We start from the raw sequence: 24667 nt of genomic DNA, 5'->3' as shown, positions 1-24667 counted from the left end.
ACTTTTTTGTTTCAATGAATTGGGATCTCTGATTATTCCTAAACTCGGCAAGCAAAAATAACATCTGCGCTAGATGCAGTTTTCCTGCTTGGTTCCAAAATTTGCGCTTAGCAAATGATAAATCAAATGGATACTGGAGTGGATCTCGCAGCAGCAGTCGAATGAAGAGGCCTCCAGCAAAGGATTCTTCGGGTTTGTGATTTCTTTTTTTGGCACCTTTTGGAAAGCACCAGTGCACAATTACACCCTGGTTAATTGGTCTTGCTTTCTCGTTAAAAAGGAGTGTAATCTTGCTTCTGGTGGGCTGGAAGGAGTCCACCAGAGTTTTGGAGGATTCGATGTTCAGAAGGTGATGTACTGCACAGTGGCCACAGGTCCCAGGGTATTGGCGGTTTGCAGCCTTTGAAGGGCACAGCTCATTGTGGGTTGCCACGAAATGCAGGTTTGTACAAGGCCTTTTGTCCCATCAGTCTAAGAGGTAGAGCCGTGCTCCTAGGAGTTCTCTTGATACTTAGAAGAAGGGGGCGAGCAGCAGTTATTACACAAAGGCATCTCCGGTCATTTGGAACCGGTTGCAGACATCTCTGCTCCTTCCTCGTCAATTCTTCTGTTCAAGGAGGTCAGCTTGTAGTCTTCTTCAGGATCCATGCCTTTTATTCTGGATCCCAGCCAATCCGCACCCATGCACCAATCAAACTCCTGGTGGTGGCTGTCATTTCAGGACAGCCAGACCCCGAGTTGCAACTGGTTCCAGGCAGGCGCACCAGAAGACAAAGAACAGCATAGTTTCAGAGTCCTCCATGCTTCTTATCCTCTGACACACTGGAGCCTCAAAGGATTCCTGCCAAAGATGAAAATCGAACCAGGACCCCCCCCCCCCCCCCCCATCACATCAGAAGGACCAAGAAGGGACTAAAACACAAGAAATGACGGGGGGAAAAATACACCCACCATTTTTGATCTCTGGTGACCCTTCTGTGCACGGTACAATGTCCTTTTGACACCAGTTGTTATGACTTGTGTTTTTCTGTGGAATTTTGGCAGGAAGAAACTTTTTGAAATTTTTAAGGGGAGTGGACAAGGGCATATAAAGGGTTGGGGTGGTAGGGAATAAAACAAATGGGTAAATGACAGAGGACTTGATGGGGAGGGGGGGGCAGGACCCCAAAAATAACATAACACCATTTGTAAATACGGGTGGCAATGAAATGACATGGAACCCTGGGCACTACCGCGGCTGTGAGAAAAAAAATTACACAAGTACGTAGGATAAAACCACTGCCATCAGCCATTCAGATTTGCTTGTCGCTGCAACCAAAGAGTTACAGGAGCGGAGTGTGCTGATCTCACAGTAGGTTAAGCTAGAAAGGATAAAAACATTCCCCTATAACAGAAAATTAAAAGGGAAATCCAAAGGGCTCCCAGCAACCCTGCACAGAGTTGAGATGCAAAATGCAAAAGATAGAAGCCATAAAACGTGGAGTAAAGTAGAACTCCAAGAAAAAATGTACAATAAGAAATGCAAAGTATCCCAAAAGAAAGGGTACACAAATGAGTTTGGAAAAAAGTTTCAACGCACTCAGGGGAACAGACAAAAGAAATCCATACGTCTAGCAAAAAGTGCTGTGGCACTTGCACGTGGAGCAGTTTGTGCATAAAAATGAAAATTAACCTAACACTCATATAGTGGAATTCAGATTTGTAGCTGTGTGCCGAGTACACAGGTTCTGCTGTTATAAGTGTGACATGCCTGCATTTACTGATGTTCGAAACATTGCCTGTGCTTCTGCAAGTTGAAACCTGCATTGGCAGTACATCTTCCTTACTGCTGGTTCCAGGTGACCGTTAATGACACAGGAGTTCTTTAAGTAGCATGCATGAATTTTCATTTTTTACAGTAGTTGCTTGATGCCTTCTGAGAGTTATCACTAATGTTGTAACAGACTGTTCCCTTTTTGTTTTGCAGCACTTGCTATGGGCCTCTGTGTAGCCATGATTGCCTTTGTGAGGTTACCAAGTCTCAAAGTGTCCTGTTTGTTGCTCTCAGGCTTGCTAATTTATGATGTATTTTGGGTAAGTGGTTTTACTCTTAACATTGCTTTTTGTATGTGGCAAATGTTTCTGAAGTTCAAAATTTCTGTATTTGAGGTAATGTTAAAAAGAGCCACTCGGCAATAGAAAAATGTGGAACTCAAGGAAAGAAACCTGGCTATAAAGAATGGGACATAATCTAAATCAATTTTCTTCAGTGCTTGCTGCTGCAGTTTTTGCCATTATTCTTGAAACCATGTAAGTCACATTGAACATGGCTACATTTTGTAACTTTCTTACTTTTGGACCTGCTGGCTAAAAACAGATCTCAACAGTGAGAGCTTAACTGATTACTTTTGACCATCTGGTATAAGAGGGTAAGATGCAGTGGGGGCTCACCCATAGTTGGCACTACGATGATGTCCCCTTTAAATTGTTTAAACACCCCCCCCCCCCCCCCCCCCGCCCCAACCCCCTTAGAAAAACCATCAAAAAAATACATTGGCATTATGGAGGTGAGTGATTGTAACTCACTCCATAATAACGCAAATGTATTTTCTAAGGATCTAAAAACATTTTTATTTTCAAAGACGGGTGCTGTCCCTTATGCCCTAAATGGCACTTTACATGGGTGAAGTTTGGCTCATGCAAAGCTCTATGAAAAGAATTGGCAGGACCACAAGCGTGTGACGCCCTTCAGGCTTTCACCAGGGTGGTGGAAAATCAAGCACATGAGGCATCCTGAAGGGCTCTTGACCACTCCCTCTGCTGGTTTCTCAGGCTGGGTGCGGGGGGGGGAGGGTCAGAATGCTGACCCTGCCTGATAAAAGTACCACCTTCCCAAAATATCTGGAGGAAGGGAACACTCCAGAGATGACAGCCGCGGCCCAGTTAAGTCCTTTACTAAATGCATATGTCCCAACGCCGTTCCATCAGTAGCAGTCAGACATTTCTTTCATCTCTTACAGGCATGCTGTCAAACCCCACAGAATTCTCATCGGTATACATTTTGGAATATGACTGCCCCCTCTACCACTCTTAAATGCTGTGTACCCTCCCGTTGTACTCCCGCCGGCCGCGTACCCAGTACCTATTCACCAGCCTAAACCAGTATCCTCCAAGACGATCTTTCAAGTTGGGTTCAGATCTGAGGGGTCAATTTAATAGGGTGTGTGCTCCATTCCACACACTATAGTTACCTGTGTCATCCTCTGTTCTCAGAGCATTATTTCGGATGGCATTCTCTGCTCTGATTCACTTTTGATATCCATCCACCTGACTTATTTCCTTGTTATGTCTATAGCCTCTTGACTAACGCCAATCCCAGAGCACACAGCATACTCGCTGCAGTCTCCCTTTTCCTGACGGCCAACAATCCCGTCAAACCATGCTTAATTGTAAGGTGTATAGTCTTTCCTGTTAGTGTTTCCAACACTGGTTCGCAGTATGACATCAACGTGCCACCAAAAACTGTAATACTCCTCAGCTTCCACTAGATGTCAGCCTATGCATAGCATGTGAATCTAAGCAGATACAAGCATCAGAAATATGATTACGGTGAGTAATGTATCCCATCCTCCGCAGCCACACATCTCAACATGTCGGTTCCTCATCCGCTGTTAGGCCAGGGTTGTATGTAGTACCCTATGGGACCACTACACACAACTAGGACTACAGGTGTAATCAAAACCTACATTTAGTAGAAGTCTGTACCAAACAGTTTTTGGTAGAGAGCTGAGCAGCCAGGCTTATCTCAAGAGGGAATGTGAGCTGTAAGGGTGTTACACAGAGGTCTACAATCACAAGTATTCAGATACACTTATATGCAAGGTTTCTTCATCAAACACTTCTTAATTTATTACACGGTCAGTTAGAAAGCATTCACTAAAAGGAGGCAATCAATATCACACAAAAATATACTACAGCACTTCACACTATTCGGTTCTGTGACATTTAAACTACTTTAGAGTAGGAGCAAAATGGCATTCAGCGCATTTGAAGTAGGAACAAAAAGGCATAAGATGATAAAACGAATAGTACAGTTACTGTTAAACAGTGCAAATAGTTGGAGTTCACCAGAGGAGTTTATTCAATGCAATAAGTAGGCCAAAGTCAATGAGCTAGAGTCTTGTATGGGTAAAAACGTTTTTTGTAGTTAAGTCTTTGCCACGGTTCTCAGAAGTAGTTCATAGAAGAAAGGTTTGTATGTCTGGTCACAAGCTGACTAGGCCTGCATGTTGCCAAAGTTTCATACAATTTCGCTGTGAGAGGTAAGCTCTCGTTCTGGTTTTCACAGTAACTTATTTTGAAGAAAAAGATGCAGCTGAAGACTTCTGTTCCTGGCAGTTCCTGCTTATCTCGCTATTCCTGAGCCTCAGTCGTGGGGACAAGAGGGAGGACGTCGGGGGGACTCCTGCACTACACATGGACTGGTCACACAGCTGGCAAATCTTCGATTCCGGCAGCTGTCAAGCACACAAACTGGCGTCGTCCTCCCTGGTTATTCGGTTTCATGCAGCATGCTGAGGAAAATACAACCGGCTCCGAGAATGTTGTCCAGGTGGCTTACGAGTTGATTGGTCCCACCAACTCAAAGGGAGAAGTCGTCCTTGAAGGGCTTCTCTGTCAAGATGAACTTGGCGATTGGGACCTGCAGCAGGGCTTCACCGGGCAAGCCAACATTCCAGGAGTTGCAGCAGCTGTCCTCTTCCAGCTCCTCTTCGGTTCTTTCGTTCCTGTGGTCGACTCTGCCTTCCAAGCCAAGAGACTCGCCTTTTAAATAGTTTTCTCCCATTCATTCTAGCCTAGCTGTCACTCACCCAGCAGTGTGGCTGTCCTTGCCGGACAGTCAGCCAGCCAATCACACCAGAGTGCATTTGGGTCTCCTAGTAGACTAAGCACAGGGAGTTCCGGGCACCTCCCTCACTTACTGCCCACCCCAGACACTCTGGTGCCAGAGGCAGTCTTCAGTCCTGAAGCACGCCAAAGGTGTAGGAACAAAGGGACCAAACCTGGTTTGGCATGCAGAGACAAACTCTAGAAGGACCTTTCCAAAAAGAAATGGCGAAAAAAGACGGGACCTGTTTAAACAAAGGAGCTCAGATGCCATCTTGAAAAACATGGCTCTTGCGATTTTATTTATTTTTTTTCTACCGGTGTTAGTGGTTGGGAAAAATCATGGTAGTTTGTTGTAAAATCACTGACACCAGCCATTTCGATAGAAAAGGGTAGCATTTGACTGCTACATGATTTTCTAGACATAGGGGATAGTAGGTAACCCCTCCAGCACTCTATTGTAAGATGGGTTGTGCTGGGTCCAGGAATTTGAAGACTAGTCCAGTCAATTTCACTGTACTTTCTCTGGGAAACAGTAGTTTATCCCAGATAAGGTGTTTAGACCTTGGGAGAGCCTAAAAGGCTTCCCTGTGTCACAGCACTGAGGGTGCTGTGTGATGCCTAATGGAGTTGCCTAAAACTCTATAATCAAAGATCACAAGAGTAAAATGCACATCAAAATACATGAGTGGGGAAAAAAAGGCTCACACACTCTCCAGGTAAAACAAATCCAGCAATGTTGCTGGGGGGGGGTCTCTAAGGTGAAGGGTATTAGCAAACGCATTTATGAGAATTCTCCCTAACATCCGCCACCATTTTAGTTATCCTAACTGGTGTCATATATGCCCTCATTATACTATCGTATTGTAACAAGCGAAACCTTGTATTCCTAGAAACCTCGTTAGTATGTCTTAGTAACCCCATGCCCCTAACACTCCATTCCGCGTCAGACATTTGGTTCCCCAGTCTGATTAGTCTGTTGCCCGTTCGTATTAATTCAGCTGTTAATGTCATGGGCATTGATTGGAACACGTACAACATTCGTATTATCTTTTCCAGCCCCACTCTGCCCATTAAAAACAGCGGGTACTTTACCCAAAAGTCCACTGGTTTGTCAAACCCAAGCTGTGTGTGTTCCACATTCTGCTGGTAGACCCATTGCAGGTCTTGGCTCAGCTGCACACCCAAATATGTAAATCCTATAGAAGGAACATTTATACAGAGGTGGCTAAAATACACCACCACAATGTCTGGTGTCATGTATATTGTGGATTTGACCCTGTTTTTCACAATCCCAGAACGTTCTGAATTCCTCCACTGTTTCAAACATGACTCCAGAGTATGCATGGGGTTAACGGCGCACAAGAGAATATGGTCCACATACAATGCCACATAGTGCATTGACTCCCCTATTCGAACACTGCAGTAGTTGGATCTCCCTCAGAGCAACCAAGCGAGGGTCTTCAACACTAAAACAAAAAATAACAGCAACGGAGAGCAACCCTGCCTGTTTCTCCTGCCCACCTCCGAGGCAGTAGACTTTATTTACCTTCACTCTGGAAGTGGGTCTGTTGTACAGCAGCTTAACCCACCTCAGAAACTGGTCCCCTCAACCTCATTCTGACTAAAATCACCTACATTTATTCCCAATCAGTAATATTCAATACCTTGTAAGAGTCTAGGCATAGTAACCATAATCCTTCCTTGGTCGTCTGCATTTATCTAAAATCAGAAATAATTCAGATTGATTAGTCGTCCCATAGACTCTCAGCACTGGGGGACTGTCTCTCTTAATGGAATTCTTATATTTTTAAAACTGCACACATTACCTTAGCTGATGTGCCGTTTGGGCACATTGTGTCCATATAACTTTTTGTTTTTCTTTTCCAACATGTGTCCAGGATGGACTGGTGGCAGTAGATATATTACCATGTTTCACTTATCCCTAGTGCCCTTTTACATTCTACCTTTTAATGCCATTTAGAGTACCATGTACTCTTAAATGTTTTAAGAAAAGCTGTGCCATGAGAATTTTGCTTGTCCTTTGCCCATTTTGTTTTTGCCTTCTTCCTGCCTTCTCATGTCTGAAATTGCCATGCATAGATAGCCCTTCTACCTAGCAGTGTGTGTGGCCTAATGTGGGGGCTGAGTCTGTCTATTGCTGGGCAGATGTGGGGGACTATAGGCTGTCCATGATTGTGTATAGCCTGTCCATGATTGTACAGCCTCTGCCAGTTTGAATGGTGCTGATCCTTACCATTGGGCTTGGTGTGATTCCAGTCCAAATCTTGGATACATGGACTCCCGCAAGCATTTGACAGACAAGTGTTGAAGCCAAAACGCCTACGGAGAAGTGCAGCCTGCTGACAACCTGAGGATGACAGTTGCAGTCAATGAGCATTTCCTCCAGGCAGATCCCGGTGATGCCCTGCTCCTCTCTACAGATCTCCAGGAGGCCCTAGTCCATGCCTGAAGCCCTGGCTGGCTGGGAACAACCTCTGCTGAGAATCTGTGTCTGTTGAGCCTACATAAGTGACTTAACCTTACTGACCGAAGAGCTGCCATGTAGGACCTGTTACGCTCACCTGGCTCCCATAGAGGCGTCGGTCCGAATTGGAGAGCTGCGGTCTCCACCAATGTGACGCGTAGGGCCGAAATGACGGACTGGACTGGCCCACCTAGCTTCGTTCGCTTGGCCCGTATGAATATTCTTCTGCAAATGGAGAAAGGGAATTAACCACCCGTGGAGTTGAGCGTAAATCCCCCCACCCCTGCTGTTCTCCCCACTGATCACCTTTGATGTCCCCTCTTATAGTCTCACCTGATGGTTTGAAAAGATGAGCTCTCCATCCTGCAATGAGCGCAGGGGCGCGTAGATAACCAGTTGCTTCACTGGCTCGAAGGAATTGGTGAGTTCAGAACAATGTTGACTCCGAGATTCCCGGCAAGACGCCGTAAGAATGTAGTTCCTAAGAGTTCAAATGCCTGACTTTCACTCTTGTCTGATTCCTTGCAGGTTGCAGCTTGACCCTATTGAAGGATTCCTCGTGGCAACCAGTAATATTCTGGTAAGGATTTGTATTATCCAACAGTTCGATAAAATAATGTCAATATGTAACGTGTTGCTTTCTCCCTTATTCAGGCGCTGAGAGAAAGTATGAAGTCTCAGGGAATAATGCCTCCGGCGGTAAAATCGGGTAAGTCTATTGTGGTCCTTGTTAGTCTTTGTTTCACCTTGCTGTCCTTTTGTTTCCCCTTAGGGGCCGGGGTTCGGCGAGGATGCAGTGGAAGCTGCGCCGACCCGTGAAGAGGAATAGTACCCCCAGTGGTAAAATCAGGTAAGTTTATCGGGGGGGTAACTAATAATCCTCTGTGTGTTCCCTTGGCTCACCTTGCTGTTCTTGTCTTCTCCTTAGGTGCCGGAGTGCGGCGGCAACATGCAGGAGAATGCGGTGGAATGTGAAGATGCTGCGAAGGCCGGTGAGTTCAGCGCGGCGCTGCAGCAGGTGAGGCGACGTGCATAAAATAACTTTTCTTCCAGCTCGAAGGCGCGATGGATCGGGAATTCAGGTAAGTATCAAAGATATTGCTCTTGTTCTAACCTTTTCTCCTTCTGTCTCCCTTTTTTTAGGAGCTCCAAACTCGAGGTGGGTGTGGCAGAAGACTGGATGCAGACTTGCAGGCACAGTGAGCGTTACACTGCTGGATGCAGAATAACACAAAGCGTGTGCTGCTCTTCGGGCGTGGTTTAAATGGCCTCCAAAGTAGTCCCAGGTAAGTATTCCTCCCCAGCCGAGTAAAAAAAATAGTCCCTAGGTAAAGTAGTCCCTTCCAAGCCTCTTTTGGCTTGGAGCTCTTGCAGCATGGTCTGCATCAGGTACGTTTTGCAGCATGGTCTGCATCAGTTAAGTTTTAATCTATGAGCCTGGCGCCAATGGCCCCTAGCAGGGGTTGTTGGGCTTGCTTGGGATAACTTGATGCCTGCTTCCGGGGTTGCTGGACTTGGTCTGGGTCCCCTGGGTCCCCGGGGGTAGGCATCATGACAGACCTGCTCCTTTGTTCTCACCATGAGGATTGCTGGTCACCCACCTTCTGACCATGTTAACTCCTGCTGTAATCTGCCGCCTTTTTAATTTTCTAGAGTTCTCCTGCGATTGCCTGCTCCGTTGAGGTATTCATATTGCTGTGCCAGGGTGTCCAGCTGTCCAATCTCTAGAACAGTCTTGTCTGGGTCTGGCGAGCCGACAGACCCAATCCCGACACTGAAAGTTACCTCTGCACATGCTGCCCCTGGACCTCCCTTGACCAGGCAAAGCCTAGAAGTGGGCCCAGATTAATCAGGAACCCCTGAAGTGGTTGCTGAAGAAGTCGTAGTACAGATAAACTCCCCTCCTCCCTAGGCCATGGGGTGTTATAGGCATAAAGTCCTAATTCTATCTCTCCCTTGCCTGATGCACCTTACCTTCCATAGATTCCTATGGGACCCCCGGTCTTTTTGCTTATTTTATAACCCTGACACAACTTTTTGAGGTCAGTAAAGCCTTCTGCTTTAATTCCCTTACTGGTTTTGCTCATCCTTATGGGGAAACAAAACTAGTCCCGAAGACTGTCGGTGCTGAGAGAATTCTTGTATTTTTACAATTGCACACATCACATAAGAGTGCAGTTATGATACTTTGTATCTTGGAACTTTTTACCTAATGGCTTTTGGGCTACTTTATGTGCCTAAATTAAGCTGACGACTGCTGTGATTGTGCTGTTTTTGTGATATTTTTCTTGTGCACTTTTGCAGCTATTGCGGTTTGTTACTGAAGGTGGCTAGCAACCTAAAACGGCAGTGCCCCGATTTTAGCTACCGAAGTCTGCATCTTTTCTTCATTTGAAATCTTCAAGAGATTGCCTGAAACTGAGAACTGCAACCAGCCCCCAACCGGAAAAGAGACCCACAACCCCTGTGCTTCCCTCACATCAAGAATAGAAGATTCCAGAAGACCTGCAGTGTTGCCTGAAATAATTTGAGTTAAGGGGGTAAATAGACATAGTTTCTGCGCTACCACCGTTGCCTGCAGGGTATCATTGGCTGTAAAGCCCTCATCCCCAATCTCCCTCTGACCTGGTGTTTGATAGTCGAACCTGGGTGAAGGATTCTTTCCTAGTACTTAACTTGGGAATAGGAGATTGTAGGTACTTAACTAAGTAAATACCTACCATTGCTTTAAAGAATTTTCAAAGCACTTAGGACGCCCCCTTCGCTTGTTACTTTTGGGCTGGACCGCATAAAACCGAGGAAACCAGGTTTGTGCTTCTATCAACTATTCTAACTTTCCTGCAGCTGATTACTCACCTGTTCCACACTGGCTTATAATCCCTATGCAATTCTATTCATAAGGGTGAATATATATATGGGTTTTGATTACATTTCTTACCTGTGATTTTTCTCTGCTTATTGTGTTCATAAAGACTTTAAAAAAATAACGTTTTTGTATACTTACAGACTAACATGAATTATTGGTGGTGTCCTGCATTGACTCATTGTAGCCATAGATGACGCCCCACTTTTCCTGAGACTAAGCTTCGACTGCTCATCCACACTTCCTTGATTGGGTTTTAGTTAACAATTCAGTGTCGTCTTTCCCTTTTGAGCATAAATCGTGTGGCTTCCTAAATCCCCCCCCACCCACCCTCCCCAGGGACTGATTTTAGAAACCATCGAACACCTCACTAAGATCGGTGGTGGTCTGGTCAAGGATCCCCCCTCACCCCCTGCGCTTCCCCCTAGATAGGTTAGATTTTAGAGAAACCTGTCATAACTTATCATTTTATTCTACTTCTGAAACATTTACCTGCAACATTGGCTTTGGTAACTCATTCTGAGTTGCATAGTAAACCACCCCACCCTCCTTCTGGAACTGGTGACTTGAGCACTAGTCCCCATTTCCTTAGATGCTGGACTTCTAAGTAGTGGGGACCTAAATCTAGGTTTTCTTGTGGGTTTTCTACTTTTCTTTTCCAATACCTTCATTTCTACAGCTGAATTGCTATTTGCTCTTTCTCGCTTGCTTTACCATACACAGTTAAAGGGTGGCTCTTAACGTTGCTTCCTGTTGCATAATTGTTTTATAGGTAACGTGTTGGTGCCCTAGTGTTTGCGAACAACCACTAGATCATCCCAACTACCTAACAGATGCATCACTTTCAGGCTGGGGAGCTCATTGTCTCCACCACAGAGCGCAAGGCATGTCACACAAACTAGCCATGAAACATATAAACAACTTGAGGTTGCTTGCAGTGTTCACGGCACTACAAGCTTTCCAATTTCATTTAATTGGGAAGAATGCTAATCATTATAGACAGTACAGCAGCTATGTTTTACATAAACCGCTACCTCAGTCAGTCCAAACTAGCATAGAAGATCTAGAACTGCCTCCAGAGAGGACCACACATCCAATCCCAACATGTTCTAGGGGAACACAACTGCCTAGCAGACAACCCAAGCAGAAATGCATATGAGCCCTCAGAGCATGAATGTGATTTACATTCAGACTTTCTAGACATTTTTACTCGTTGGAGGCAACTAGACATCGATCTTTTTGCCACAAAAGATGCACCAACAGAAACTAACAAGGATCCTAAACTCCTATGTGGGATCGTCCGACATGGTTTTCAAACCTCCTCAAAATGTAAATCTGCCCACCAATATAACTCATGTCCTTGCAGCATATCATAGAATTGGGGGTTTAACCCTTTGTTACGCAGGATTGTATGCAGTAACTCTGTGGGAGACTACACCAGTCTTGCCTTTTGCTATTAGGTAACCCACCTATTGATATAGGTCTGTACTACATAGGTTGGTAGTGTGACTGAGCAGCCAGACTTCTCAAGAGGGGTAAATGTGAGCTGTAGGGATGTAGCATCGAAATCCACGCATAGAATTATCCAAATAACACTTAGACTCAAGGTTGTATAGTAAAATAATTAACGGTCAGTATTAAATAAGCAGCCTTTAACAAGGGCAATGTGCAACAATAAAAATAAACTTCATAACCCGTTCTCAGAACCAAGATAAGCAAGTAGATACTCGGAGATGCTTCACACATACTCCCTACAACCTTGGGTGATTTCAATTACTAGGACAGTATTGGCATTTATATATCACTTTAGTACATGGTAGAATTCTGAGGTTGTGGAAAGGTTGAGGGAAGGAACAAGGTTAACAGATTCTGAGAGAATGTGAGCACTTTTACAGCTTCCAAGGAAGTCTAGATAAAACCTTACCCTGCAATATTGGGTAAAAACCAATGTATGACCTTTGATGTGTTAGGCATGATTGTATGTAGTAACCCTGTGGGAGACTACACCAGCCTTGTCCTTTTTGTATAGGCCTGTACTACACAGTTGGTAGTGACGGAGCAACCAGACTTATCTCAAGAGGGGGTCAATGTGAGCTGTAGAGATGCAACATATATATTCAGTGACAAGTATTCAAATAACACTTCTAGTCAAGGTTTCTTATTAAAATGATTTTATTTAAGTCCGTTTTTAAGTAAGCTTTCTTTAGAAAGGGCAAGATGCAACAAAATACAATTCAAAAATACACTCCTTCAGTTAAGTAGATACACTTTTGGGATGACACACTTCCTACACCCTCAGGTGACGTCAATAGTTAGGACACTGTGGACATTGATACATCCCTTTGATACTTAATGCAATACTGGAGGTATAGGAAAAGGTTAGGGAATGAAAACAAGGTTAACAAGTTCTCCTGAACAGGCAAGCACTTTCACAATCCCCCAATGAAATATAGGTTAACCCTTTCCTAGCAATACAAGTAACTTATGTATGACTTTTTGGAGGGACAGATCAACACAAAGTCAAAGGGTCAGAAGCATCTGCAGCGAGCCAGGACAGCCAATGTCACTTGGGCAGATGGCACAAAAGTCTTGCACAATGTTATAAAGAGAGTTTGTAGAAAAGAATCACTGTTGGGCCACAAGCTGTAAGACTTGTGAAAGCCGATCTGCATGCAATTCTGCAGAAAAGCAGCTACTGTAAGTCTCCAGTGAAAACAAACCAGCTACGAACGTAGGTAAGTGTTGGGAAAATTCTCAGAAATGTGTGAATTCCCTCCACCTTAGAGACCCCCAGCAACTTTGCTGGATTTTGAGGACTTTATTTTTTTTTAACCTGGAGAGAGTGAGACCCCTTTTCCCACTCTCATATTTATTTTAATGTGATTTCTGGACTTTGTTTTTCTTTTGGTTGTTGAATCTGACATACTCCATAGGCATCATCTTTACATTGTGTCACACAGCACCTTCAGTGCAGTGGCACAGGGAAGTCTTTAATATTTCCCAAAGGTTTAAATACCTTCTCTGGGATAAACTATTGTTTCCCAGAGCAGTAAAGTGAAATTGACTTGACTTACATTTGCAACTTTCTAGACCCAGCATACACTACCTTACAATAGGGTGCTGGAGAGGTTACCTAGTATCCCCTTTATCTAGCTTCTCATGTAACCGTTTTTATGGTAACATTTTCTCACTGAATGGCTGGTGGCAGTGGTTTTGTTTTAACTACCGTGGTGTGCACTTAACACAGGCAGTGTTCGCAGCTGCAGTAAAGCACCCAAGGTTGGCATTTGTCAAAATGGCCCGGTGTTCTTTTTTCACCATTTCTTTGTGGAAAGGTCCTTCTTGAGATTTACTCTGCGCGCCAAACCAGGTTTGGTCCCATTGTTCCCTTTGCCTTTGTTGGGACTCGCGAGTGAAGCCCGCCTCTGTCTCCAAGGTGTCTGGGGTAGGCATGCATTGAGGGAGGTGCCCTAACCTCCCTGTGCTTAGTCTCCTAGGAGACCCAAATGTACTCTCTAGTGATTGACCGGCTGACTGTCTGGCAAAGACAGCCACCCTTCTGGGTTGAGTGACAACTAGGCTGGAATGAATGGGAGAAAACTGAATAAAAGGCAAGGCTTTTTGGCTTGGAAGGCAGAGTCGACCACTGGACGAAGAAACCGAAGAAGAACTTGAAGAGGATGCCCGCTGCAACTCCTGGACCGTTGGTTTGCCCAGTGAAGCCCTGCTGCTGTGCTGAAACAACAAATTTGTATCGACATAGAAGCCCCTGAAAGGACGACTTCTCCCCTTGAGTTGTTGGGACCAATCAACGCCAAAGTAGCCACCCTTCTCAGAGCTGGTTGAATTTCCAGAGTTGCTGCTGGAAACCGTGTAGCCAGGGAGAGGAACACCAGATTGTGTGTGTTGCTTTTAAGCTGGCCAAGAACTCCAGGAAGATCCTCTGGACTCCCAGGAAACGGGATTGACCGAGCCCGGGCCCCCTCAACAGAGTGCAGGACCCCAGAAGCAAGCAAAGTCCACCTCGATAGCCAGAAACCACCGCGGTGTTGCAATTTGCGTTAGTCACGAGGAGCTGAAATACCAAACGGGCAAATTTTGGAAAGATTGCTGGTTGCGAGCAATGACCATCCCATTGCAGGAGTCCCCAGAAGTCCTCCCTCTTGTCCCCATGACTGAGGCTCAGGAACAGTGAAATTTGTAGAGCTGCTCAGGAACAGAAGTAATCTGCTGCACTTTTTCTTCAATGCAAAGGTATCGTAAAGTCTGAGAGAACGAACATCGCAATGTAGAGTTGCTTGCATCTTCTACTACTCGCAAGTCTAATCAGCTTGTGGCCCTACATGTGATTCTTCTTTTCTTCAGACTTCTAAACATTGTGCAAAGTCTTTTCTTACTTACCTGCTAATAAGTGCTTCGGCTCATATAGATTCACATAGACTTTTGCCCATTGACTTTGGCTTAGCCTGATCCACTTATTGGGGATCTGAAAGTATTTGCCTGCTTAAGAATGTGGTCTTTGTATTTTCTAATAACCTTTTCATTTGACTGACTCCTAAATGAGTCCAAGTACAACAGTGATATATTAATGTCCCCAGCACTCTAGCTATTGAAGTCACCCGACGGTGTAGATTGTGTCTGTGGTCCATCCCAAAAGGGTACTCACTGATTTAGAGATGATAATAATTTGGCACTTATATAGCGCTACGAACCCTCAGGTATCTGAGCGCTGCTTATTCTTACCCATGGTGTGTGGTGCTCATTTATCGACCTCGGAAGGATGAAAGGCTGAGTTTGGCCCCGCCGGGATTCGAACCTGCGTTAGCAGGCTCTGCACAGATGTCCAAGCGAGCGCTCTACTCGCTGTGCCACTTGACCGGCTAATGGATATTAACAGATATTAAGAGTGTGTATTTTGTAAAGTATATTTGAGTGTTACTGTTATATTGCTCCCTTCTGAAGAAGGCTTGACTGACTGATGATAAATTAATAATTGTTTGTTCAAGAAACCTTGTGTTTATTTGAATACTTTTCACTGAATCTGTAACTCTCCTACAGCTCACATTGACCCCTCTTGAGATTGATATGGATATTTTATTTCTATCGCGCTTGTACACAAGTGTTTCAGAGCGCGGCAAGGGAGGGAAACGGGGCAAAAAAAAAGTAATCTTACTAGGCCCAGTGACATTGAGAACACGCAAGTGCATGGGAGAGGGGGAGGGGGAATGTGCATGGAAGGGCAGAGAAGTGGAAAGTGCGAAGCAAAGGAGAAACGGATAAATAATAAATATAGGCAACAAATGGTGGTAGTGCAGCCAGCAATTTGCAAGTGCTAGGTTTAAGGCAGCAGACAGGGTAGGTCTGATAAGTGCAGGAAGAAAAGCGGGGGCTGTATGGGTACAGATACAGACCCCAGTGCAAGCAGTGGCCCGGATGCAGTGCGGGAGGGTGGCAGGGTGAGCAGGTACCTGGGGCCGGAGGACAGAGGGTGGCCAGGTGCACAATGCAGAGCAAACAGATCAGCAGGGGAGAGGGGGAGCAAAGGCATAAGAAAAGAGGAAGGTCTTGAGGTGCTTCCGGAGATGGTTTTCCTCAAGTTTTAGAGTGGCAGGGAGGCTGTTTCAGATGGAGGCCCGAGCCAAAGACCGAGATCTACCCCCAGCTTGTTTCTTTGAAAAACGACTGACCCTGAGGGAGTTAGAGGAGCAAAGAACTCGAGAGGGTAGGTATTTGCTGAGAGATAGTTGAAGGTATTTTGAACCCAGGCCCCAGAAAGCCCTGGGGACAATGCAGAGGGTTTTGAATGTAATCCTTGCATCCACTGGGAGCCAATTGAGAGATTTCAGAGCTGGAGAGATACGATTGCAGGGCTTGAGGACAAGGACAAGTCTGTCCTGTTCTGGATTAGTTGCAGAGAGTAGAGGCAGGTAGATTTAGAAAGAGGCTATTACAATAGTCCAACCTAGAGAGAACCAGAGCTTGGGATACCATGAGATTCTGGAAGGAGAGGAAAGGCAGAGTACCTCTGAGGAGGTGCAGTAGAAAGTTTGACTTTTTAAAAACCTCAGATGTGGGCGGAGAAGGAAAGGGTGGAGTCAAAGATGACTCTGAGGTTCTTAGTCTCGTAGGTGGGGGTGGGAGGAGGGCCAAGGGACTGAAGGGAAAAAATGGTGAAGGTGTGCCGATGAGGAGGCTCATCTTGCTGGCATTCAGACAAAGCTCATTGGCAGTACACCAATATTGAATGGCAGTTAGGCAATCGGAGATGGGAGAGGAGGTGGCCGAGGGCAGCCTGAAAATGAGTGGTCGTCAGCGTAGCACTGGAAATGTGAGCAGAAAATGGCAATGCAGTGGGCGAGAGTTGCCAGGTATTGGTTGAAAAGCCAGGGCGAGAGGTTAGACCCCTGGGGAACACCACAGGTAGAGAGGAAGTTAGATGATGGATAAGCCTGGCTGCTCAATCACACTACCAACCTGTGTAATACAGACTTCTACCAAAGGTCGCGTTCCATTGCCAGGAGGTCAGGGTCGCTGTAGTGTTCCAAAGGATACTGCACACAATCTTGCCTAACAATGTCTTTAGGGGACACGGGTGGACTGGCCTGTAGGGAACTCTGGTCTTATGACATGAAGCGTCCAACGACATTCATAAATTTAAAAAATCCTTTATATATAAAATCAACAGATGGGATTGGACCCAGAATTATATCCACCTGTCCACCCCGAAGGGATATGAAGCTCTTAACGCATGTAATCCATAGATGCAGAAAGCCCCAACAATACCTGTTATTATGCCCAGACCCGGAGGTACGGCAATTCATGCTAAGGTTGAGGACAAATCAACTTCAGGTACTAGCGGTTGTGGGGCCTCGGCTGGGTATTCGATTAAAGGACGGGTATTGTCGTATCTGTATGAAGGATGAACATCTTGAAACCACCAGGCACGTTTTAATAACGTGCCCTCGATTAGGTCCATTGTATATGTGCCTGTTGGGGAAGTTGGTAAGCAACTACGATACCATTTAAGGGAGAGTCCTTCTGGGATTACTGTCTAAATTCGGACTCTATTGGGACCCAGTTGGCATTATTCAGGGTCTGGGTCAGAGTCAAAAGTTTATTACCAAATCAACTGGCCATAGTGGACCCTAGAGTGGTTTCCTAGGGCCTGGCCTACATGCCTGTCGCTTGATGTCTGTTCTTCCGGCCTTTAGGCCTGATGCTTGGTGTGGTACCTAGTGCTAAGTGTCTTTTGTGATTATCCTGCCACAGGTATTATGTATACATGGGGTTGTATGGGATGTACAAGAAGTGAGACTCGTATCACTCACTCAGGTAGTCATGTATTGTATTTGGATTCATATGTTCATATTTTATGCTCATTTAAAGTGTAATGTGTAGTTTGTACGTATGTTTGTATTAAGTTATTAGATGTATTTTGTATTTCGTATTGATTGTTTGTGTGAAGTTCAATTTGAACTAATTCACAAACTTATTATCATTCTAGGGAACTCTGGAGATTTCCCGGTAGGCCTCTGTATTCTGGGCCTATTTTGTGTTATTTCCACATTTTCACATAGGAAAAGGGTTGGCCTTGCTGAAAATATGTAATCTGGGGCCCCTTTGAAAACTATTTCCAGGGCCTCTTTTGGCTCCCAGTCCACCCCTGTTAGGGGAGCAGTCGATATGGTTGAGGATCCTGGTATTGCACCAGATAACGAAACACTTCCACTTGTTGGAGTAGCAGTGTCTGGTGTTGGATTTGCATGCTTCCGTGAGTGTATGCATGCATCTGAGGGAGTTGAAGGTGCCCAAACAGACTTCAGAAGCCTAGCTGCTAAATTGAGTGTTTGGGGGCATGGGTGCAGTGTCACTCCCTGATCTTGGGACAGCATGTTGTACGGACATGGCAGCTTCCTGGGTGGATCCACATAGGCGCCACCAGGATCATTGTGACTTGTTCCTGCCGCATCATGTGCACTATCCTGTTGAGAAGGGGAATCGGGTGGGGGGGTGGTCCGGTGGTGGAGGGGGTTACGAGTGTAGGCAAATCTCACAGACCAGGTTATCCACAGAACGTTCCATTTAGACTTCTTTTGTGGGTACCTGGAGGTGTAGTTTGGGCATTTTCCAGATTAGCGAATAGGTCGATCTCTGGTATGCCACATTTTGCAAAGACGTTGGTTGAGTCAAATGTCCTCTTGTAGCCACCACTCATGCTCTACGGGTAGGGGGAAATCTACGTCTGCCAGAAAATTGAGTTCCCCAGGAACATGCTGAGAGCAGGAACATGTGTTTGAGTGCCCACTTCCAGATGTTCTGGGACAGTGTAGATAGCGAGTGCTCCTGTTTGTTGCAGTAATACATGGCCATGGTACGGTCTGAGGGGACCAGAACGGTCTTTCACTGGAGGTGAGCCTGGAAGGTCTTCAGGGGCTTGAACACTGCTAGCCGGTCCAGTAGGTTGATGTGATTGGATATTACTGATGGGGAACCACACGCTGTGCGCCGTCTGTTGAAGGAGGTGTGCATCCCACCCCGACAGAGGAGTCTAGTGAGGGGTTGTACTGCGTGGGTGGGGAAGGTTATCCCCTGCAGAAGATTTTCTCTTGACCACCACTACAGAGACTGAATGAGGGCCGTCAGACAGCCATCATATCGTCCCACTGGCCTCTGGACTGACACCATTGTCTCGAAAGCCATTCTTGCATGGGGTGCATGCGCAGACGAGCGTGAGTAACTACGAAGACACAGGAAGCCATCATCCCCAGCAGCCACATGGCTTTGCAAATGTTTACCCGTCGACTGTCTGCATAGTGAGTGATCTGGAACAGCATGTTTCGCACCCTCTCAATGGAGGGGAAGACGAGCCAGGCTTCTGTCCGAATTAGGGCCCCAGAAACTGTTTGACTTGGCTGTGGGCCAGGCTGGATTTGTTCTATATGGAGAATCCTAAGCTGATGAGGATATCCACTGTCTTTTGGGTATTCGTCAAGCATGTTCCGTACAAATCCCCTGTTATGAGCCAGTTGTCGAGGTAGGGATATACAGGGATGAATGCCTGGGCAGGTGGGCCGCTGTCCCCACCAGTAACTTTTGTAAATACCCTTGGGGCTGAGGCAATGCCAAAGGGGAGAACCTTGAACTGATAGTGGGTGTCCTCAATCATGAACCCGAGGTACTTTGTGTGTTGGCAACATTGAAATGTGAAAGTATACATCTTTCATTTCCATTGTGGTCATGTAAATCCCCCGGTTGCAGCAGCGGGATTACTTATTGGAGTTGTCATCCTGAACTTTTGAGGTTTGGCATATTTGTTTGCAGGACACTGGTCTAAAACACGGTGCATGGCGACATCCTTTTTGGGCACAAGGAAGTACATTGAATAAATACCTGGAGAAGGGGGACAACCGATAGTGCCTTTTTCCAGCAGAACCTGAACTTCTTCCAACAGGAGGCACAGGTGTTCTGGCGACAGGCATCTGCTTCAGAGTGGATGGTATAGGGGTGGTGGACGGGTCGCAGGAACTCTATAGCACCTGTGGGCGACTGTCTTTAGTACCTACTGATCTGACGTGATCCCCTCCCATGTGTGGATAAATGCCAGGTGTCCCCCAACCGGGAAGCATGGGAGGGGACTCGTACCGACGAGTCACATGGAGGTGAAGGGTGGGGAGCCTCTGAAAGCAGAGTTTCTACCTCTGCCCTTACCCCGACGGAAGCCTCTCTGTTGGGACTGCAAGTTACTGGAGCAGCCCTGTCCGGGAGACCAGTTGGAAACAACCCCCCCCTCCCCACCACCCCTGAGCCACAATGAACATGGGGAGAGCGGGAGAAGGACTGCCTGCGAAAGGACCGACGGGTGTTGGGGCTGCCGTGCTGGGCAAAGGGCTTAAACAAGATTTGGCTGAGTGACTTTAGCATCTCGTGCTCCTTTTTTGTCATTTCAAGGGCTTTGTCAACCACCTTTCCGAAGAGGTTGGCCTCCACTGGCCTGTTAAAGAGGCCTGAGTTTCAGGCTTGAAACCAGAGTTTAAGCAGGCGTGTCGCTGGAGTAGTGTCCCTTGCGCAATTGTGCGCCCTACGGTTTCGGCAGCATCCAGAGTGGTTTTCAGTATATTCTGGGTAATCTGTCTGCCCTCTGCAACGACCGCCAGTAGGTGTGATCTTGTAGGATCCGGGACATCCTGAAGGCCATCTTGGGCTAGGCACCACTGAACACTAGCTCGCAAGGAGAGTGGCGTTGTTGGGGATCCTCATGGAATATGCCACAGAAGAACAAGTTATTTACCAACTGGTAACATTCTTTCAACTCGATGTGCCTCCAATGTATTCCACATCTTTGACATGTAATGTCCACAGCTGTGCTGCTTCGGAATTTTTTTCAGCCGAGGGTGTCCTGCTGCGATGGCGGTGGGTCAATGTACCTCGCAGGTCGAGGGTGACATCAACGGATGTTATGAATAGGACGCACAGAGACTCGGTTTATGTTTTTCCTCCATAACTTGTAACCTGCTCATACACAACTGCTGCTTGTCTGCACATAGCCTTGCGGGAACGCAAGATGCAATAGCATAGGATGTTCTTCAGAGGGGCAGGCTGGGAGGGTGATGTGGAATACGTTTGAGGAACATCCAGTCGAAAGAACGTTATCAGTTGGTAAGTAACTTGTTCTTCGAAAAGGATTGTGTACTCCAACGTATTACACATCTTTGACAGACTCCCAAAGCAGCATCAGTGAATGGAGGAGGCAGAAGAATTTCAGAATACCCAATCAGATGGCAGAATAAAGCACTGCTTTGCCAAAGGCCATATCCTGACCATGGATTGTATCCAGGGAGTTATGCTTGACAAAGGTGTGGATGGAAGACCACGTTGCTGCGTCCCAAATATTTTTAATAGGAACTCCCCGCTGCAGGGCTGTGGATGTAGCCACACCCCTAGTTGGGTGAGCTCTCAATCCCTCGGGCGGGTCCTTGCCCGCCAATCTGTAGCATTCAGTAATGGTGAGGATAATCCACCTGGACATGGTCTGTTTGGTAACCGCCTGGCCCAATTGGTGTCCAGTGTACCCCACAAAAGGCTGGTCGTCCACTCTGACCATGGACATCCTAGAAATATAATGGCTCAAAGCTCTGCTAGGGTCCAACCTATGGAGCCTCTCCTCTTCCTTACCAGGATGAGGGGGAGGATAGACACTACCTTAGCTAGGAAGGACTGACGTACCCTCAGTACAACCCTATCCTTGTGGAACACAGGAAACGGTGGCTTGGACGAAAGGGCCTGCAATTCACTCACTCTGCGAGCAGATGTAACTGCAACCAAGAAAACCGTCTTGAAAGACAAGTCTCAAAGGACAAGAGTGCAGTGGTTCAAACGGAGCACCCATCAGGAATTTTAAGACCAAATTCAGATCCCAAACCAGCACCTGAAACTGGGATGGCAGGAACACATTTGTTACCCCTTTTTAGAAATTGGGAAAGCAAAGGAATCTTAAAATAAGAACATTCTTCAGCCAAGCGCTTGAAAATAGACAGTGCCGCCAGGTAACCTTTAATGGTACCTACTTGAAGACCCCTGTGGGCCAAAGAAAGCAAGAAGGAAAACCATCGGAATGTAACACTGAAAAGGATCGACCTTGTGTCCTCTGCACCAGTCGCAAAACTTACGCCAACGGTACAGGGATTCGATTGCTGGCGGCCTGGCTGAGAGCAAAATCTCCATTCCGTCATCCGGGAGGTCCCAATCCTTAATTCTCAACTATGATATGGCATTTATAACGCGCCTATATGCAAGTGTTTCGAGGTGCGACGAGGCAAGAGAGGGGGAACAGAGGAAAGACAGACAGCGATCTTACTAGGCCAGGTTTCATTCAGATTGCGCAAGTGCATGGGAAAGGGGGAAAGGGAAAGTGCAAGGGGGAAGGGAGAGGGGAATTTATAGCCATAATCTATAAAGCATCTATGAATATCTCACAAATGGAAACATTAGATTGGAATGACAATCTACAATTTGGAGAATTCTCTATTCTAATATCCCACACTAGGGCTAAAAAAGTGGTTTTGGGCTATAGACCACCAGGGCCACTGGGAGATTTCCTGGACAGACTAGATGCTCATATCACCCTAACAGGAAGCAAATATAAAGAGCTCCTGTGTGTGGGGGATTGGAACATTTGGATGGATGATGTACACCCTAACTGTTGCCTTAAGAGATCTTGGATAATCATAGCTTAGAGATCATCACCAAAGAATCTTCACATAAGAAGGGACACTGCTTAGATTTACTAGCAGGGAGGGGGAATGCAATTCCTTAAATCTATGCCACTTTTGTGGTCAGACCACTACGAACAAGTACTCGAATTGGGCGGGAAAGGAATTACTTTAGGGGAGAGGGCGGGAAACCACTCCAGTATGGAGCAGAAAGTCGGAGGATCTGGATAAGATCCCAGGAGAGGAAGTAGAATCAAGGTTGGAAAAGCTTGATTCCGAGCTTCACTGTGAAGAGCTTTTTAAGAAGGGGACAGATTTTGGAGATCTGTGAAAATATGCACCTCTAAAATTAAAAGTGACAGTCTAAATCATGGTTAGGACCTGCATTAATTCTTATGCGTAAACAGTTACGCCAGTCTAACAAAAGGTGGAGGATTTCCAAACAGGATAGAGACGCAGTGCGGGTGAAAGTCCTGTTTAAGGAATACAAACTATCTCTTCAGAGCTCTTTTTGACGTAGCAAAGTTCAGGGATCCTATGTGTATGGCAGCCCCTACCATAGTTTCCCAGGAACAGGCTAACAAATTAAACCATTTTTTTTTAAAGAAAAGATTCTGGATATCCAGGAAAATATTTCCAAAGTGAAAATGGAAGAAAGCTGGGAGGAGCCCCCAGAAGAGGTAAAAGATGTAAGGGGGAAAGCTGAGAGCTTCTATTTCAAAAGTGTTGATAAGGAAACAGTGCTGACCCAGATACTCCAACTGAAACCTACCAAGGATCTGGCATTCCCTATACCGGCATGTACAGCTATTCGGTTGGCAACAAATCTTGCGCAATTCTTAAAGTTTATCAACAAATCTTTAATGGAGGGTTATGTTCCAAATGCCCTGAAGGGAGCACTGGTAAAACGTTTATTGAAAAAGCCAAACTTGGATCCAACCGTCTTTACTTTAAAAATTACCGCCCGGTAGCCAACTTATGTTGGCCGACTAAGATCTTGGAAAAACTGGTCTGTGGCCAATTTCAGGACTTTGTGGATAATAAGAATATCCTGGATGAATGTCAGTAAGGGTTCCGGCCTAATCATGGAACTGAAACTGCTTTCGTAGCAGTTCAGGACGATCTACTGGAAGCCACGGATAGAAGTAGATCGACAATCTTGCTGAGGCTGGATTTATCTGCGTTAGATACTATTAATCATAAAATCATTCTCCAAAGGATTAGGATGGTGAGAAGAGCTTCAGAAGTAGTGGTAAAATGGTTTAGCTCATTTCTGAAGGATAGCACCCAGCGGGTAACACTGGGAGGGTTTCTATCGGAACTGTTATGGTTAAAATGCGGAGTCCCACAGGGGTCAGCACTGTCCCCATTGATTTTCAATCTATACATCCGGCCACTATTTGACATTTTACGGAAGTATGGATTGAGATGTCACTCTTATGCTGATGACACCCAGATTTATGTGGAAACAGAGAATATAGAGTAGGCCTTTGAAAAAATGGATCAGTGCATGCAGGAAATAAAAAAATGGATGGCATGCAATCAGCTGCAGCTTAATGCTGCTAAAACAGAGGTTATCCTATTTAGTGCTGGTAGTAAGCAGAGGGCCGAAAAACAAGGGACAACCCCACGGGTCCTGGGGGAAGATACCCAGTTCTCAAAGAAAGTAAAGAATCTGGGATGTATATGGCAGGAGAACCTGGGCAGTGAAGCCCAGGTGGGCGCCAAGGTAAAGGCTGTATATTAGTCACTACGCATGCTTAGGAATGTGCTTCCATTTGTTGCAACGGAAGACCGTGCTGTAGTCGTGGGGGCTTTCACTAACTCCCATCTCGATTACTGTAACAGCCTATTGACAGGGATACCCACCAAACAGATGAGAATTCAATCGGGACAGAATGCAGCAGTTAGGATTTGGGCAAAAGAGATCATATGTCGCCCTCACAGAGCTCTCCCCATTGGCTGATGATGGAGGATCGGGTAAAGTTTAAGATAAGTCTGTCTGATGCACAAGTGCTCTTATGATAACGTACCGAAATATCTCAGTGCCAAGATTCACTATCTTGAGCCATCCAGAGATCTTAGATCGGGAGATAAAATGCTAATGTCCATACCCCGGACTAAGCAGGTCTCAAAGGGGGATAGGAGGTTCTCTGCCTTTGGACCAAGGGTGTGGAAACACCTACCACATACCATTCGTTCATGCTCATCGCTGGAAAGCTTTAGAAAGGCATTCCAAAC

At 45.9% G+C, this 24667-nt stretch overlaps 1 protein-coding gene across 1 annotated transcript in view; it reads left to right on the top strand.

Moving 5' to 3' along the window:
• Positions 1-24667, top strand: part of SPPL3 (signal peptide peptidase like 3) — a 574818-nt gene that overhangs the window by 408987 nt on the left and 141164 nt on the right. The window contains exon 7 of the mRNA XM_069619781.1: positions 1967-2073. Coding sequence (XP_069475882.1) covers positions 1967-2073 — 107 coding nt within the window. The remainder of the gene's footprint in view (positions 1-1966; positions 2074-24667) is intronic.

Source organism: Ambystoma mexicanum, chromosome 10 (genome assembly GCF_040938575.1).
Source record: "Ambystoma mexicanum isolate Mex_15411 chromosome 10, UKY_AmexF1_1, whole genome shotgun sequence".
Taxonomy (NCBI): Eukaryota; Metazoa; Chordata; class Amphibia; order Caudata; family Ambystomatidae; genus Ambystoma; species Ambystoma mexicanum.
This window is presented reverse-complemented; position numbering and strand designations above follow the sequence as displayed.